This window comes from Chelonia mydas, chromosome 10 (genome assembly GCF_015237465.2).
Source record: "Chelonia mydas isolate rCheMyd1 chromosome 10, rCheMyd1.pri.v2, whole genome shotgun sequence".
In the NCBI taxonomy this organism is placed as follows: Eukaryota; Metazoa; Chordata; order Testudines; family Cheloniidae; genus Chelonia; species Chelonia mydas.
In genome coordinates, this window is record NC_051250.2 from 64,464,714 (window position 1) to 64,479,721 (window position 15,008).

Sequence of the window (15,008 nt, forward strand, 5' to 3'; positions counted from 1 at the left end):
AGCAGCCCACCAGACAAAGTGCCCCACAGCCCATTCCAGAAGAATTTCAAAATGTTTGGATTTTGTTCCAAATTGGAACCAAATCAAATGTTGAAATGTCAAAATCCTCCACAAAATGGAATTACTGTTCTCCACCCAGCTCTAGTTGGAACCTCAGTTGTGCGGAAGCAACTGCTTCTTGTTATTTTGCAGGCTCCTGTTTGTGCAGCTCCTTTCTAAGTTAAGGGGGTTCAACATGGGAAGTAGCTTTCAAAAGAGATTAAACCAAACCAGACCCTATTTTTCATCATGTCTTCTATTACCCTCATTTTTGCTTTTCTTCCATTTTCTATCCCTATTCTTTTCTCCTTTCATTTTCCTTCATCATCTTTTTCATCTGTCACCTGGATATCCTCCCGTATTTGTCTCCTTCACCTATTTCTCTCCATCATAAGTGAAGAAATTATTAAGTGATTTACATTTAGTCTTTGTTATATTGAAATTTTTTCCTAGTCTTAATTAGATGTACTTCCCTTGTCCCTTCTACTTACATTTTCTAATTTCAGCTGAAACCATAAAAAGTCAGCATTTAACAGATACTATATGGTTATAACAAATATTTTCTATTCTAAGCACAGGGGAAAACTGTGGTAAATGTTCTTAAATGATTACTTTTTAAAGGCAACAACTTGATCATTTCTTTGCAAACTTAGCCTGCTTAGTAAACTTTTTTTAGTATATGCAGTCCTCGACTTTATGATGTTCGAGTTATGATGAACGGCACTTACGATGCTTCTACACTGACACCCTGATTCAACTTATGACTATTGGTTTCAAGTTTATCATGTTCAGTCCCACAATTGATAGATTGTGGTTCCGAGTTCTAACTTACGACACAATTGTAAGGAACCAATTGTGTCGTAAGTCCGAGGAGTGCCTGTATTATTCTGAAAGCAGATTTTTGGTGTGGTTTTACACACTCTAAAGTTTTTTTTTAGATATAATTAAGATTTCTATTATTTAGTTGTTGATATTATTGATCATTTACACTTGCTTGATTATTGTAAAGCACTTTGATAAATGTTAATAGAGCAACGTAAAACCAATAAATCAATCCTAATTGTAAATCCTTATAGTTGCCGGTCACATGCTCTACAGAAACAGAGTGAGAAAAAGAGCAAAATGTATGGATTTGAAAAACTGTTTCATTATCAAATTTCCAGAAAACAAAATTCAATGCAATTAATAACCTACTGCTACTATACTTTGCATCCTTCCATCCAAGAATCTCAGAGTGTTCTACTAAACTGAAAAGTATCATAGTCCCCATATTATAGATGGAGAAAGGCACAGTCTAAATGACTCCAAGGTACCGAGAGTCTGTGGCAGAGGAGGAAGTGACATCTAGATATCCTGAGACTTCCACTTCCTTCCTTTTTCTAACAGTGAGACTAAACTGCCTCCTTTGGCAGTTGGCAGGTTAGAGCTCTCACTGGTAGCTAAAAGCTGGCTCTAGGCTTGTGTGTCTTGCGAACAACAGGCATGAAAGAAACAAAGAGAAAGCTACATGCTGTACCTATTACAGACATCCTTTTCCTGATATTGTTAAAATCCAGAATTGCTAAGAGCTGGTATGTAACAAGTTTGCCCATTTCTTCCACAGTGATGGTCTCTGGGGTCCGGGACTTAAAGATGAAACCGAAGTTTCTGGCAGCGGTTACTAGAGCACCTTCATCTGGCGACTGCACCTGGTAAATCAATTCACCTACAAGAAAAAAAACCCAAACACTGTACGTAACCGAGTTTTGAGCCCTGCATTAATAGCTTCACTTTTAGTCCATTAAAGAACAGCAGTACTGAACAGTACTTCTTGGCTGATGACCTCCACTGAAGGCAGAGCTGCACTGTCTGACTGCAGTGATCCGTAGGCAGGGGGAGAAGGAAAAAAGGCGGGAAAATGATCTGTCATAAAACTTAGTAAAAGTCTTTTCTCTGGGACCAACTCATCACATTGCGAAAGGGAATGAGGTGTGCATTGCGGTGTCTTTTATGCTTCATCAGTGCAACATAATGATGTGGTGTCAGCCATGAAAATATTTTGGGATGTTTAATGTCAAAGCCTGCCTAGATGGCAAGAAAACCAAAATTTTGCCTCCTCTATTGTCCAGGCCCCAGCTGCTACTGCCAGGAAGTCTCTGCTGTGGGTGGCAAGCCAGAAAAGGAAGAAGGACAACTGTGTGGGTTTGGAGGACATTTGTAATAGATAAGGGTTCAATTTCTGTGCACTGAATGCCTGGGACAAAGATACCATGAAAGGGACTTCACATTCAGGGTGTGATTTCAGAGTCATATTCTCAGAGAAAGTCTGTTCACTCCCTCAGCCTCGGGAGTGTTATACAGTAATTGCCATTAAGAACTTGATATTACCATTGGAAGGTAAAAATAACTTTACCCCAAACAATTTGAAAATTCTCTTCTTTTGAGGTAAAATGTTGAAGAACATACCCAGCATATCTGAGCATACTGCATCGCATGCATCAGCTGGCCTTATATGGCACAGAACCTTATGGGAATTTAGGGCTGGATAGAGCCCTAACTGTATAAACCTATAAGATATTGCACATGTAGATAAGGACATTGGACTCATTTTTCAGATATTGTTACTTTAATATATCAAATTTCTATATCTGGATACTCCACACTGAAGTTAAAGGGGCATGTGTACTAAGATACACAGAAGGATACTGGAAGACCAGTATTCACATTCTGCCCAAGTCATACTGTAAATAAGCATGAAAGATATCCTTTTATGGTTAAAAAGGGCCTCTGTGAAAAGGTCAAGAGATCTGTATGATATCTAGCCAATAAACAGATGCAAATGAGTAATTTCCTCAGAATCAAAGTTTAGTCATAGCTACAAAACCCATCAGAAGCCCAACTACATGGCAGAGCCAGAAGCAGTCAGGTAGCACAAAAATAGGAACTAAATTATTAACACACAAGTGACCAAAATAACCCCAGAAGAATCTTAAAACTAGGGCAGATGTCAGAATTTTTTCATTCTGTTTCTCACTCCTGCAGTCCTGAGATTGCTATAGAAAAGTAGAGAAAATTATAGTTAAAAACTATAAACTATATAAAACTAACTTTAATGAAATGGTAAAAGGTGGAGCAATCAACTCCATGAAGTCAAGAAATTCAATAAACGAATGAGTCTAAATTCTTTTCCACATTACACTAGCAACAAAGTCTCCATGGACTTTGATGGAGTTACTCCAGATTTACAGAGAGCAAAATTTAGCCCACAGTTTCTAAAAGAGTCTTAACTCAGCTTCAGTGCACATTCTATATATTTCATGCTGAACTGAACATAAAACAGTAATTACTATTAAGACGTAAATTTAAAGACAAACATCTATAGGAAATATTTATTTGCATGCCCAATTTTTTCATCCAGTACAAAGTAGCTGAATGAATTTGGCTGAGACTCAAAAAAAAAAAAAAAAAAGATCTTTTGACTGAGACAATGCAGGAATAAATTCCGCCTAAAGAGAATTTTTCTGAGAAAGTTATGAATACATGAAAAAGGAGAAAGTGGGATGGCTACAGCAGAAACAAGAGCTCAACCTTATTTCATTTGCTTCTCAAAAACAAAATATATAAAAGTACTGCTAAGCCTTAATAATAATAATACTTAGCACTTCTGCTGTGCCTGATTTACATCTTTAGAGAGGGTCTTACAAACACTAATTATTCTTGCACAATCAAAAAACAAAGCATTAAAAAAGGAAATTGTGTCATTCTAGTAAAATGAAAAACTGTGGCATGGAAACTAGAACATATTGTACTAGCTCTCTTATTAATTAAAAAAATCCAGTAGATATAAATTTAAATACAATCCACCTTTTGTCACCATTATAAAACTCTGTCACCTGCCAGGCAAATCTTAGACCACAGTGCACGTCAAACTGTTCCACAATGAATATAGCCTGTGGAAATCATAAGCTTCTTTCTGTGGCTAAACTTGCTCAGTGCAGTGCAGAACTTCACACACAAATGCTCAAAAGTGGTTCATATTCTGGATATTAAAAATAAAATTTTCTATGGCACTATCCTAGGAAAACAATCATTAATAACTTTGCTTAACAACAAATTAATTTCTTCCAATTTACATACAAAGCTAGCTGGCAATGAAGTTTAACTATGTGGAAAGTATGAATGATAACAAGCCAGCCATTTATAATTTTTTATTAATTTTTCCAAGTGCAATATATATACCAAAAAGAAAAGGAGTACTTGTGGCACCTTAGAGACTAACCAGTTTATTTGAGCATGAGCTTTTGTGAGCTACAGCTCACTTCATCGGATGCATAGCTCACGAAAGCTCATGCTCAAATAAACTGGTTAGTCTCTAAGGTGCCACAAGTACTCCTTTTCTTTTTACGAATACAGACTAACACGGCTGTTACTCTGAAACCTATATATACCAAAATACCAGATTCATCACAAGCCAGCCATTCGTTGGCAACAGGGTTATGAAAAAAGGTCAGATAATATAGAAAAATTTCCTAAAGGTCATTTTTAAAACTAATTTTAATTCAGTTAGAGATTTGGTTGAAAATCCCCAGAAAAGAGAATTTTTACACATGGAATAAATTTTGGGAAGACACACTATATCTACATACAAAACAAACAGATTGAAACCTTGTTTAAGTGAAAAACTGAATCCAATAATAACTGATAGAAGAGATAGGTTGTGGATTCTCCTTTTTTGCATTTATGAAATTCTCATGGAACTTATCCATTAAATTTTTGGGATTTAGCTATCATCTCTCCTGCTAGAAGAAATGAAAAAGGCTCCATGAACAATAATATGAACAATGAAATATATTGATTGATCCTACACCATATGAAGGAAGAGGACTGAAAAGAAATCAAACTTTCCACCTCTAAGTCACTGCTTTAAGTCAACTTTAGTCTATAGTGACAAAGTCATTAGCAATTGCCACATGTTTATGAGGCCTAAATGTAGTAAGCTGGTCTCAGTCCGGTTCCTAATCATAATTGGCACCATGTTGGCAGTCTGAAAGAAGCCAAGAATTAAATGGGCATCAAGATTAAAATGCCCTCTGAGCCCTAAAGAAAGACTCTCTAGTTCAAATCACATTGCCAGTGCAAATATTCCCATAATGATCCACCATTCTCTGAGCTGAACTTGTGAATGGATAGAAACTGTGAGTGAATAGAGGACTTCTGTAAAACAGAGACCTCCTGACCCACCTCTTCAACTTAAAAAAAAAAAAAATTAAAGGTAGCTTGCAGTGCCCAAATGAGTTAGCATTAACTGGATACTTACTTCCTAATGAACTGGAAGAGTTTACAGTTACTCAATACTTTCTGACACAAAATCCCTGACTTTTTTGTAGCCAAGTACTCCCATCAATTTCAATCAACTTCAAAATCAACACAAAGTTTTTTACTATGAATTAAAGATTTTTGTACTGTTTGAAGTTGAAAAAAACATGCATCAGAACAAAACATAGCAAGACAATTACAGGTTATGAGATCATGTCTCAAAACAGTTATGCATAAGTACTAGCCAAAATGTGTTACATCTCAGTTAATCGTTACGATATGGTCCATTTCCTTTTGAATATGCCACAGCAGCAACATAAACCAATACAATTTGATTAGATAAAAATAAGAAATTCTCCTTAACAGATCTACCTTCTTGGGAGGCAGATGGAATCGTTGTCTCACAGCTTAGAAACAGAGGTTTAAAATCAAAGGCCTGTTATTTCTGTGTTAAACAATGGACAAGATGCATTAGCTACTTGTAAATGCTGTGTTAACATATACTCATCCATGAGACAGGTAACTGAGGTGCGGTCACACTCCATACATTTTCTCTTCCCAGAATCCTGTCCTCCGTGACTATGACTATGGTAATTTATTTCATGTTACACACAGCATGACTGGTTCTAAAGAGTCTAATACCATAGAAAAGTATCCAACTTTAATTCAGCCACCAGTATAGAATGAGCACATGACACGGCAACATAACAAAGTGAGGATAATTAGTCTTCATCTTGAAAGGTGGACTGTGATGCATAGGGCCCTACCAAATTCACTGACATGAAAAAAACGTCACGCACCATGAAATATGGTCTCCCACCATGAACTCTTGACTTTTGTGTGCTTTTACACTATTCTATACAGATTTTACAGGGGAGACCAGTGTTCTCAAACTGGGGGTCCTGACTCAAAAGGAAATTGCATGGGGGTCACAAGATTATTTTAGGACAGTGGCGGCTATTGACTGAGGGCCCAGCTTTGCAGGCAGCAGAGCAGAAGTAAGGGTGGCAATATCATATCATGCCATACTTCCTTCTGCACTGCTGCTGGCAGCAGCTCTGCCTTCAGAGCTGGGCTCCCGGCCAGCAGCTGCTGCTCTCCAGCTGCCCATCTCTGAAGGCAGCACTGCCACCAGAAGTAGCGCAGAAGTAAGGATAAGAGCACTGCAATGCTGCCTACATAACCTTGTGACCCCCCACAACTCCTTTTTGGGTCAGGACCTCTACAATTATAACACCATGAAATTTCAAATTTAAATCGCTGAAATCATGAAATCAGGCATGCATCCGATGAAGTGAGCTGTCGCTCACGAAAGCTTATGCTCAAATAAATTTGTTAGTCTCTAAGATGCCACAAGTACTCCTTTTCATTTTGTGAAATCATGAAATTTATGATTTTTTTAATCCTATGACTGTGAAATTGACCAAAATGGATCCTGAATTTGGTAGGGCCCTAGTGATACAGCGGAACTCCCAATTCTTGGATCATGAAGGGGATTTTTACAAAAATGAGGAATTATAGTAAGACTAGCCTCTCTTCATGAATAACACATGATATGGCTAACATTGTTTAAAGGCTTCCTAATTTTCGATTTCAGAATTGTAACAGTTTGCAAGCTGAAAATATTGTCAACACTTCCAGACCAAGATTATACACAATTTGTGCTCACACACCTGAACTATATGGCTCATCCAAGATATGTACCATATATTACACTTATAAAAATATCCAAATCAATACTAAAAGGCACAATAATCAAGTGGAAACAAAAATAATTGTATGCAATACTCTAAAGAGATGAAATAATCATACTTCCCTCTCTTTTGTGGGAAGACTTAATAAAGACTAACTTTTAATGAAGATCCACCTGGCCTCTAATTTTGCACATGCACCTGTGTGCACTATCACTCCCCCAGGCAAAATCGCCTGAACTAAATTAGGGGCCAGCATAACAAGTAAGCCAATACAAACAGTGTATGCCAATGCTATGCTCACAGAACCCTGTGGAAATCAGACAATTGCAAGGATGAGAAGGTATTTATATGTGTCAAAGAACAGAAAAATCAGTTATTTGCTTATGCAACTAAGATTTGCATGTGCAATTACTTAATTTGTACTCAGAAACACCTGACAGTGTACCCAGAGTTTTAAGGGTGCAAGATCTGCACCCACATTTTTATGGCTCCCTCTTGACTCACTTCTTCCTTTAAAAATTTGGCTAACCTATACATTTTAAATTAGAAAAGTGCTATAGAAACCAAATATTTAGAATCTCTTATAACTAAGCTTTTCAGTAGTTTACCTGCATTTTTTTCTTCAGGCATGACTGTATGGCAGAGGGAAAGCAACCTAAAGAACTCATGTACCATTGCATCTCCTCGTTTAATGGATTTAATCAGGCTCTGATCATAAAATTGAAATTTTCTATCTGCTAGTGGGTTAAATGAAAAATCCACTGGCACTGTTTTCTGCAAGAGAAAAACAAACAAACACAATGTTTAAAAGAGTAAGGATTTTAAATGGTTGAGATCCTTTTATTTTGATATTTTTGTATTAAGAGACTATATTAGAAACCCACACAAAGTAAAATGGCATAATTTCATTTCATGGTACAATTACATATCTGGATTTTGCATGTGTAATTAAGACTCCTTTTTGTTCTCACTGACAGTGGTTGAAAAAGATCTAAAACAGAAAATCAATATTGTATTTGGTCTACAGGCACAAAAGAAAGTGGTCCTTAATCTTCAGTTGTGTAATGTATCCTTTTTCATCAAAAAAGTTAAATATCAGAAAAATGAAATTTGTTTTTTAACTGACAAGGCTACATTAATATTAAAAAGATAAGTTTTTAAAACAAGACTGTTGAGGGGTGGGGATATTTTCAAAGACACAGATGGCAGCTGGGCCTAAAAGCTAATCAATTTTAACAAGTCTCCAGGGTCCAGACATAAGGCTAAATGTTAAACACTCTAGCAGACATGGGCTGCGTAGTCTGAGTTGAAGTAAATACATACATTTTCAACCTATTATTTGTTTTGTATTACAAAACCAGTTATTCCGTTTAATCAGTAATGACAGTTCTAAGAATAAAATTGGTACCTGCCTGATGTCATTTTCCAAACATTTTCAAGTTATGTTGCTTATTATGTCATAAAATCATTTCTACTGTGGTAGGCATCTCATAGAAAAAAGTGTTTTTGAAGCAAATTTGGACTGGAAATATTCAGATGCATTCTATTTTAAGACACTACAAGAGCAGGAAATTTGTCATGCAATATGCTGGCTGCTGTGTTCCAGAATGTGTGTCACTGCACTCTGCTTACTGGGGTCAAAATTGATCAAATGTTTGTTGTTTTTCCTTTTTAATGGCTAGCCTGCAAAGAAGATATAAACCCTAATACCACTGACAGCCAATTGAACTGTTCCTTTATCTTCAGAGGCAGGGAAACATGCTTCATTTGAGTTTTAGTTTTTAGTTTTTGTTTACTGAAATGTAATTTTTTCTTTACAAAAACAAATGATAGAAAAGACAAAGATATCAGAAGTACAGAGCAGGAGTTTCTCAATGCAAACCAATTATAAAGAAATATACAGAAGAAAAGAAAAAGTATCAAAACAACAAGAAGCAAGGGCACATCTAGATACCTCATAGTTAACAAATAACATACACACAGGTTTAGAGTCCATCAGAATATTAGGATAGTTTAAAATTAATAAGATAAGAAGTTGGCCATTTTTTGTTATGTTCAGATTAGGATCACTGCTGCATGTTCAGTTAATGGTAGCTAAGTAACTGGCAGACTTGTTATTCTTAGGATTCCTAACTATGTTCTAACAATGAGTTTCTAGGAATCAGGAGGTTAGCTTATGAGGTTATGGTATGGCCTTTTGTAATAATAATGATACCACTGATACAGAGCTTTTCATCAATAGATTTCAAAGCACTGTCGAAAAGAGGTTAGTATCATTACAAATATATAGGTTTTTACACATTTATAGTGATTTTCTTCCATTCCTCCCCGCACCCAGCCTGGGTTTCTTGAGTTTAGCTAAGGATTATCTCCAGTACATGTTAATAGCTTCTGTGCCTTTTTGTAGGGCCTCCAAACACTAGAGGGCAAGGAATTGTAGCATGTTTCTGTATTTCCAAAAAAGTTAATAAGACAGAACTGAGGTTACACCTACTATAAACATTGTGATTATACACAATAAAACTGATCTTGAATTTGAGGGGGTAGTGCATCTTCCCCTGAACAAGCTATTCAAAGACCCAGATGAAGAGCTTCTGTAGAGATAATAGGAACAAAACAAGCTGTAACAAATGATAGCACAAACATGTTCCTGTCTAATTCTACCTTACATAATTTTCCACAGTGTCACTGATGTGGAAAAGGATGCGGAATCTAATATGAACTAGAGTTCAAGGGCAATGTACTCATATCACTGCAGATACAGCGAACAGTACTGGTCAAATGATTGACTTCCTAGCTATCCCACAACATGAGATACTTTGTTCTACCTCAGCACAAGGGGCGGGGGGGGAGGGGGGGTTTGCTGGACTAGATGACCTCTCAAGGTCACTTCTAGCACTACATTTCTATACTTCTATGCAACACAAACAATGCCAGGGAGTCAATACTAGTTGCATAGTGGGGGGCTGAAAAATCTTGTTTAGTGTAGCTAATACTAAATAATTTAGAAATGAATATGAAAATGTGACCCTTCTAATTTTATGTAGCTCAGCAGAAGAGAGTGAATGAGATTAGAATATCACTCTGACTCTTCCCTCTCAAATCTAGCTGCTGTCTAGCTAAAAAAAAAATCTACAAACAAGTCCTTATAAAGCCAGAGAAATAATGGAATCTAATTGGGCTATATGACTTCTATCAGTCCCTATGTCGCTATGTAAGGGTCTGTTCCCGTTCCTATTGACTTCAGTGGTACAGGCAGAACCAAATGTAGGGATGGAGGAACCTTGAGAAGTCATTGAGTCCAGCCTTCTGCGTCAAGGCAGGACCAAATAAACCTAGACCATCTCTGACAGGTTTCAGTCCAACCTTGTCTTAAAAAACTTCAATGATAGGGATTCCACAAACTCCCTTGGAAGCCTATTCTACAGCTTAACTACCCTTACTGTTAGAAAGTTTTTCCTAATATCTAATTTAAATCTCCCTTGCTGCAGATTAAGCCCATTACTTCTTGTCCTGCCGTCAGTGGACATGGAGAACAATTGATTACAGTCCTCTTTTTAACATCCCTTGACTTATTTGAAAACTGTAATTAGGTTCCCCCTCAGTCTTCTTTTCTCAAGACTAAACATGCCTGCTTTTTAACCTTTCCTCATAGGTCAAGTTTTCTAAACTTTGTATCATTTTTGTTGCTTTCCTCCAGACTTTCTCCATTTTGTCCACATCTTTCATAAGTGTGGTGCCCAGAATTAGATACAGGACTACAGCTGAGGCCTCCCCAGTGCTGAGTGGAGCAGGACAATTATCACCCGTGTCTTATATGCAACAATTCTGTTAATACACCCCAGAATGACATTAGCCTTTTTCTCAACAGTATCACATTGTTGACTCATATTTGATTTGTGTTCCACTATAATCCCAGATCCTTTTCAGCAGTACTACTGCCTAGCCAGTTATTCCCCATTTTGTAGTTGCGCATTTGGTAATAGCTGATCTTTTGGAGTGTGAAAACAAAGTAGTCTGGCTACTTACATGGCTCCCATCATCATAGTAACTCACAGTATAGTCCTGCTCCAAAATACTCATTGTTCTATTTGATTGTTACATACAAAATGTAAGTGCTTTTAATTACCTGAAACAGTACTGCTTAAAGTTACACCTGGTGCTGTGTGATTGGCATTCAGCCCTACTGCCTAGAGAAAGAAGGGCCATAAAAGGAGGATGTAAGGGCTTGTCTACACTTGGAAGTTCACCAAAACAGCTATTCCAGAATAAGAATGTTCATACAGGTGCTTATACTGAAATAACTGTTCTGGAATAATTATTCCGGAATAGCTATTTTGGTAAATTTTAAAATGTAAACAAACTCCTATAGGGAAAAGAAAGTTCATGTTTTTCTTGCCTACATCTTACTATAAGTTATTCTACAGCATGTTTCAAGTTCAGGGAAAATTAATATTTAATTGAAAATTACTGATCTATTGAAAATATTTTAATGATTAAATAAGCTATATTATAATATACTAAATATTTAGTAACTTGGTCATATTTATACCTCATTAATTTCTGTTTTCCGGCCAAAGTCATCATATACATCACCTACAAAATACAAAGTTAATTAACACAAAATATGACATTTAATTCCAGTTTTAGAGTTTTATGAAATAACTTTTTCATATTTTTTTAGACTATGGAGGTAGACATCAAAGAGGAAACACTTATTGCAACAACATTCAAAAATATAAAATATTGCAGTGGATCATGGTACAGCCAACATTATCTTAAAGTAAATGCTTCCATTCTACTGTCTACAATGCCACTGAATTTTTTCCTCCAGCTATTGTATTTATTCTGATTGTTTAGGGCCTGATTTTGCTATCACTTATGCATAAGAATCTACTTTATTCACATGAGTAACCCCATAGAAGTCAAGGGTTATAAAGTAAAAATACTTGTTGCATATTTTCAGGATCTGGCTCTCAAGTTTTATACGGGGTGTTTATTATGCAATTGAGACATACAAATATTCACTTGCTGAAAAAATAACCTTAGTATTTGTAGTATTACCTAAACTTCTCTATACAGAGACTACCCAGAATACTAGCAAATACTAATGTAGTTATTTTATTAGTCTAAAACATTCTGTAAGACAGTTGGCAAGTTTTTAAAGAATTACCACTTTACACTAAAGGATTTTTAACACCATGTTTTTATATTATATTATAGCTATATTTATAAGTCTAAAACTCAACTAATATATATATCACCCTTTCACCTTAATTTATTCAATGTCTTTTAACCTGAGAGTTAAGTGGCACAGTAATGAAGGCATACGCTTTTTCACCTCTGAAGACGTGGCTTCAAATTCTGAATTAGATCACAGTTTGGTGGTCTCAAGCTAGTCTCTAAGGGACAGATTTCAAGATTACAGAAGTGTTGTAAAATAGATACTTGGAATATTAGGTATCAGGCCTGTGGCAGGGCACAATTTTGTTGCATTGGCAGAGACATGGGATAATTTGCCCAGCAACTCCCTGGTCCTAGGCAATCAATCACTTTCTAACATCAGACATTATTACAAAATAGTTATATTATAAAAGACTTCTCAGCCTGTACAAGAAGTATCACGAATATGCATTTAAAACAATATTACTCAGTTTTGGGAAGATTACAATAATTCATTGAAGGTAGTAATGTGACCTGAAAGTTCATGAAAAAGCCCCCATGTTTAATTTATATATATACAATGTCATGACTACTGGTTTTATCTCCATTCTTTAATCCTGCATTAAATCCTTGATTATCAGAAGATGGACAAAGTACCTCTAAACCCATATTTACATACTTAAGGAATCACACCAACATCAGATAGTATTTCTCTTTTATAGAGCCTGATCCAAAGCCTACAGAAGTTGATCAGAGTCTCTACACTGACTTCAAGAGAAGCTGGATAAGGCTCATAATGAACAAATGTCCTAAATAATCAGCGAATGAGCTAAACTCAACATCACAATTAGAAGTAAACTTTACTGGCAAAACATTAATAAACACTGACTTACCATATGTTTTTCCATTAATGGAACATTTGTTAAAAGTCATTATGTTTTGAGTGATTGTTCCTGTTTTGTCTGAGAAAATATATTCAATTTGTCCTAATTCTTCATTGAGCGTGGTAGTCCGAACCTCAGCCGGTGTATCTTTTTTGGGGTAATACATTTTACGATCCCAATTTATAAAGTAGCTGTGTCCAAGTCGAATCACTTCCACACTTTGAAAAAAAAAACAAACCACACACACAGAAACACTCTTCAGAATCGTAAAACCTTTCACATGAAAATATATCAAAGGCAGGAGTTCAATCAAAGCAGTCTTTAGAGTTCAGAGCAAAAGAGCTATGCAGAGTAAACATTATACTATTCTATACAATGATATCTCACACTTTTAATTCCTCTGTGAAGTAATATGCATAGTAAGAACTCTGACATTTAAAAATGTATACTTGTGGCACCTTAGAGACTAACCAGTTTATTTGAGCATGAGCTTTCGTGAGCTACAGCTCACTTCATCGGATGCATAGCATATCGTGGAAACTGCAGTTTCCACGATATGCTATGCATCCGATGAAGTGAGCTGTAGCTCACGAAAGCTCATGCTCAAATAAACTGGTTAGTCTCTAAGGTGCCACAAGTACTCCTTTTCTTTTTACGAATACAGACTAACGCGGCTGTTACTCTGAAACCTTAAAAATGTATGTAAACTTCATAGTTTTCTATCATTGTGTAAATGATATAGCATTATCAATTGAGAATAAAATATGGACATTCTAAATTCAAGTATGTTAGGTCTTTTCAGGTTAATACTTGATGAATGAGTAGAGTTACTACTTTCGCTCATTGGGTAGAGGCCTGCATTTTTAGAGATAAAGATCACATGAGGTCTATCTTCAAAACCATCGACATGTGGTCAGCTGGCAACTGGACTGTCTATTAATGTATACAGTTACAGATTATTACAGTTAGACAGCTGATCCACAGTGTTCTATTTCCCCATTATTGTGCATACAGACTCCAATTGTGAGAGCTACTTACATGTACTGACAATAGGCTGTGCATGTTGGACTCAATCCTAATATGCACTGGAGCAGAAGTCAGCATAACTGAGAAGGAGAGTGGGGTGGCTCTAAGTCATCTTTGTGCCTCCACTAATCCTGGCATTGGTTGGGGGCCAAACTGGTACTCAGTGAATGTTAGGCTGCTCTAAGGGCTGCACTGCATTTTACTGGTGCTATTACAAGGTGAAGATTGCCAGAGTGCATTGCACTACAACCCTGCCCCCAGCCTCCAAAACATCAAGGCTTCATGTATTACATTGCAGGTATCCACATATCCAAACTCTTTAGTAATCTACATGAAATGAGCTAGCAATCTCAGTTTAGTTCCTAAGGGGCATCACAGGTATCACCATAAGTGGCACTAATAGTCACTCTTTAATGGCAGTGTCAGCAGAGAAGTGAAGGAGTGAAAGGCTCTGGACTACCCTGGTCACGGAGGGAGGCATAGTGGCAAGGTGACATGGGGTAAGTTTGAACTGCTGGTTCCACGATGTACCTGTTCTCTGGATAACCAGAACATTTCAAATCTCTAGGGGCATGGAATGTAATCTCTTTTTCACAAATTACAGTAATTTAAATATATTTTTAGGGATTTTTAAAACATATATTAAATGCATGCACACAAGTAATAAGCCATTCTTAGCCCGTAAGAAGGTTTTGCATTATAATCTTTTACACTAAGGCAGTTGTCTGTGCTGCTGTAGTTGCATATATTATGTACATGGTTAAGGGCACTGCACACATTTATTGTCTATGTAAAGCCAAGGAAGTTTGTGTATTGATATTCTGGGTTAGGAACTGGTTGTGCTTCAGACTTCATAACTGGATACAAAAGTCTTCAAAATGTAAGAGGAGTCAGTAGGAAATAGCTT

General features: G+C 36.5%; 1 protein-coding gene across 12 annotated transcripts in view; it reads right to left on the bottom strand.

Moving 5' to 3' along the window:
• Positions 1 to 15,008, bottom strand: part of ATP8B4 (ATPase phospholipid transporting 8B4 (putative)) — a 144,032-nt gene that overhangs the window by 36,036 nt on the left and 92,988 nt on the right. For 7 of the 12 annotated variants that reach the window (XM_043524464.1, XM_043524457.1, XM_043524458.1 and 4 more), the window contains exons 12-15: positions 13,085 to 13,293; positions 11,581 to 11,624; positions 7,637 to 7,802; positions 1,556 to 1,744 (exon numbers count right to left, since the gene is read on the bottom strand). In XM_043524464.1, coding sequence (XP_043380399.1) covers positions 1,556 to 1,744; positions 7,637 to 7,802; positions 11,581 to 11,624; positions 13,085 to 13,293 — 608 coding nt within the window. The remainder of the gene's footprint in view (positions 1 to 1,555; positions 1,745 to 7,636; positions 7,803 to 11,580; positions 11,625 to 13,084; positions 13,294 to 15,008) is intronic. The other 5 variants (XM_043524466.1, XM_043524462.1, XM_043524460.1 and 2 more) reach the window with 1 other exon arrangement.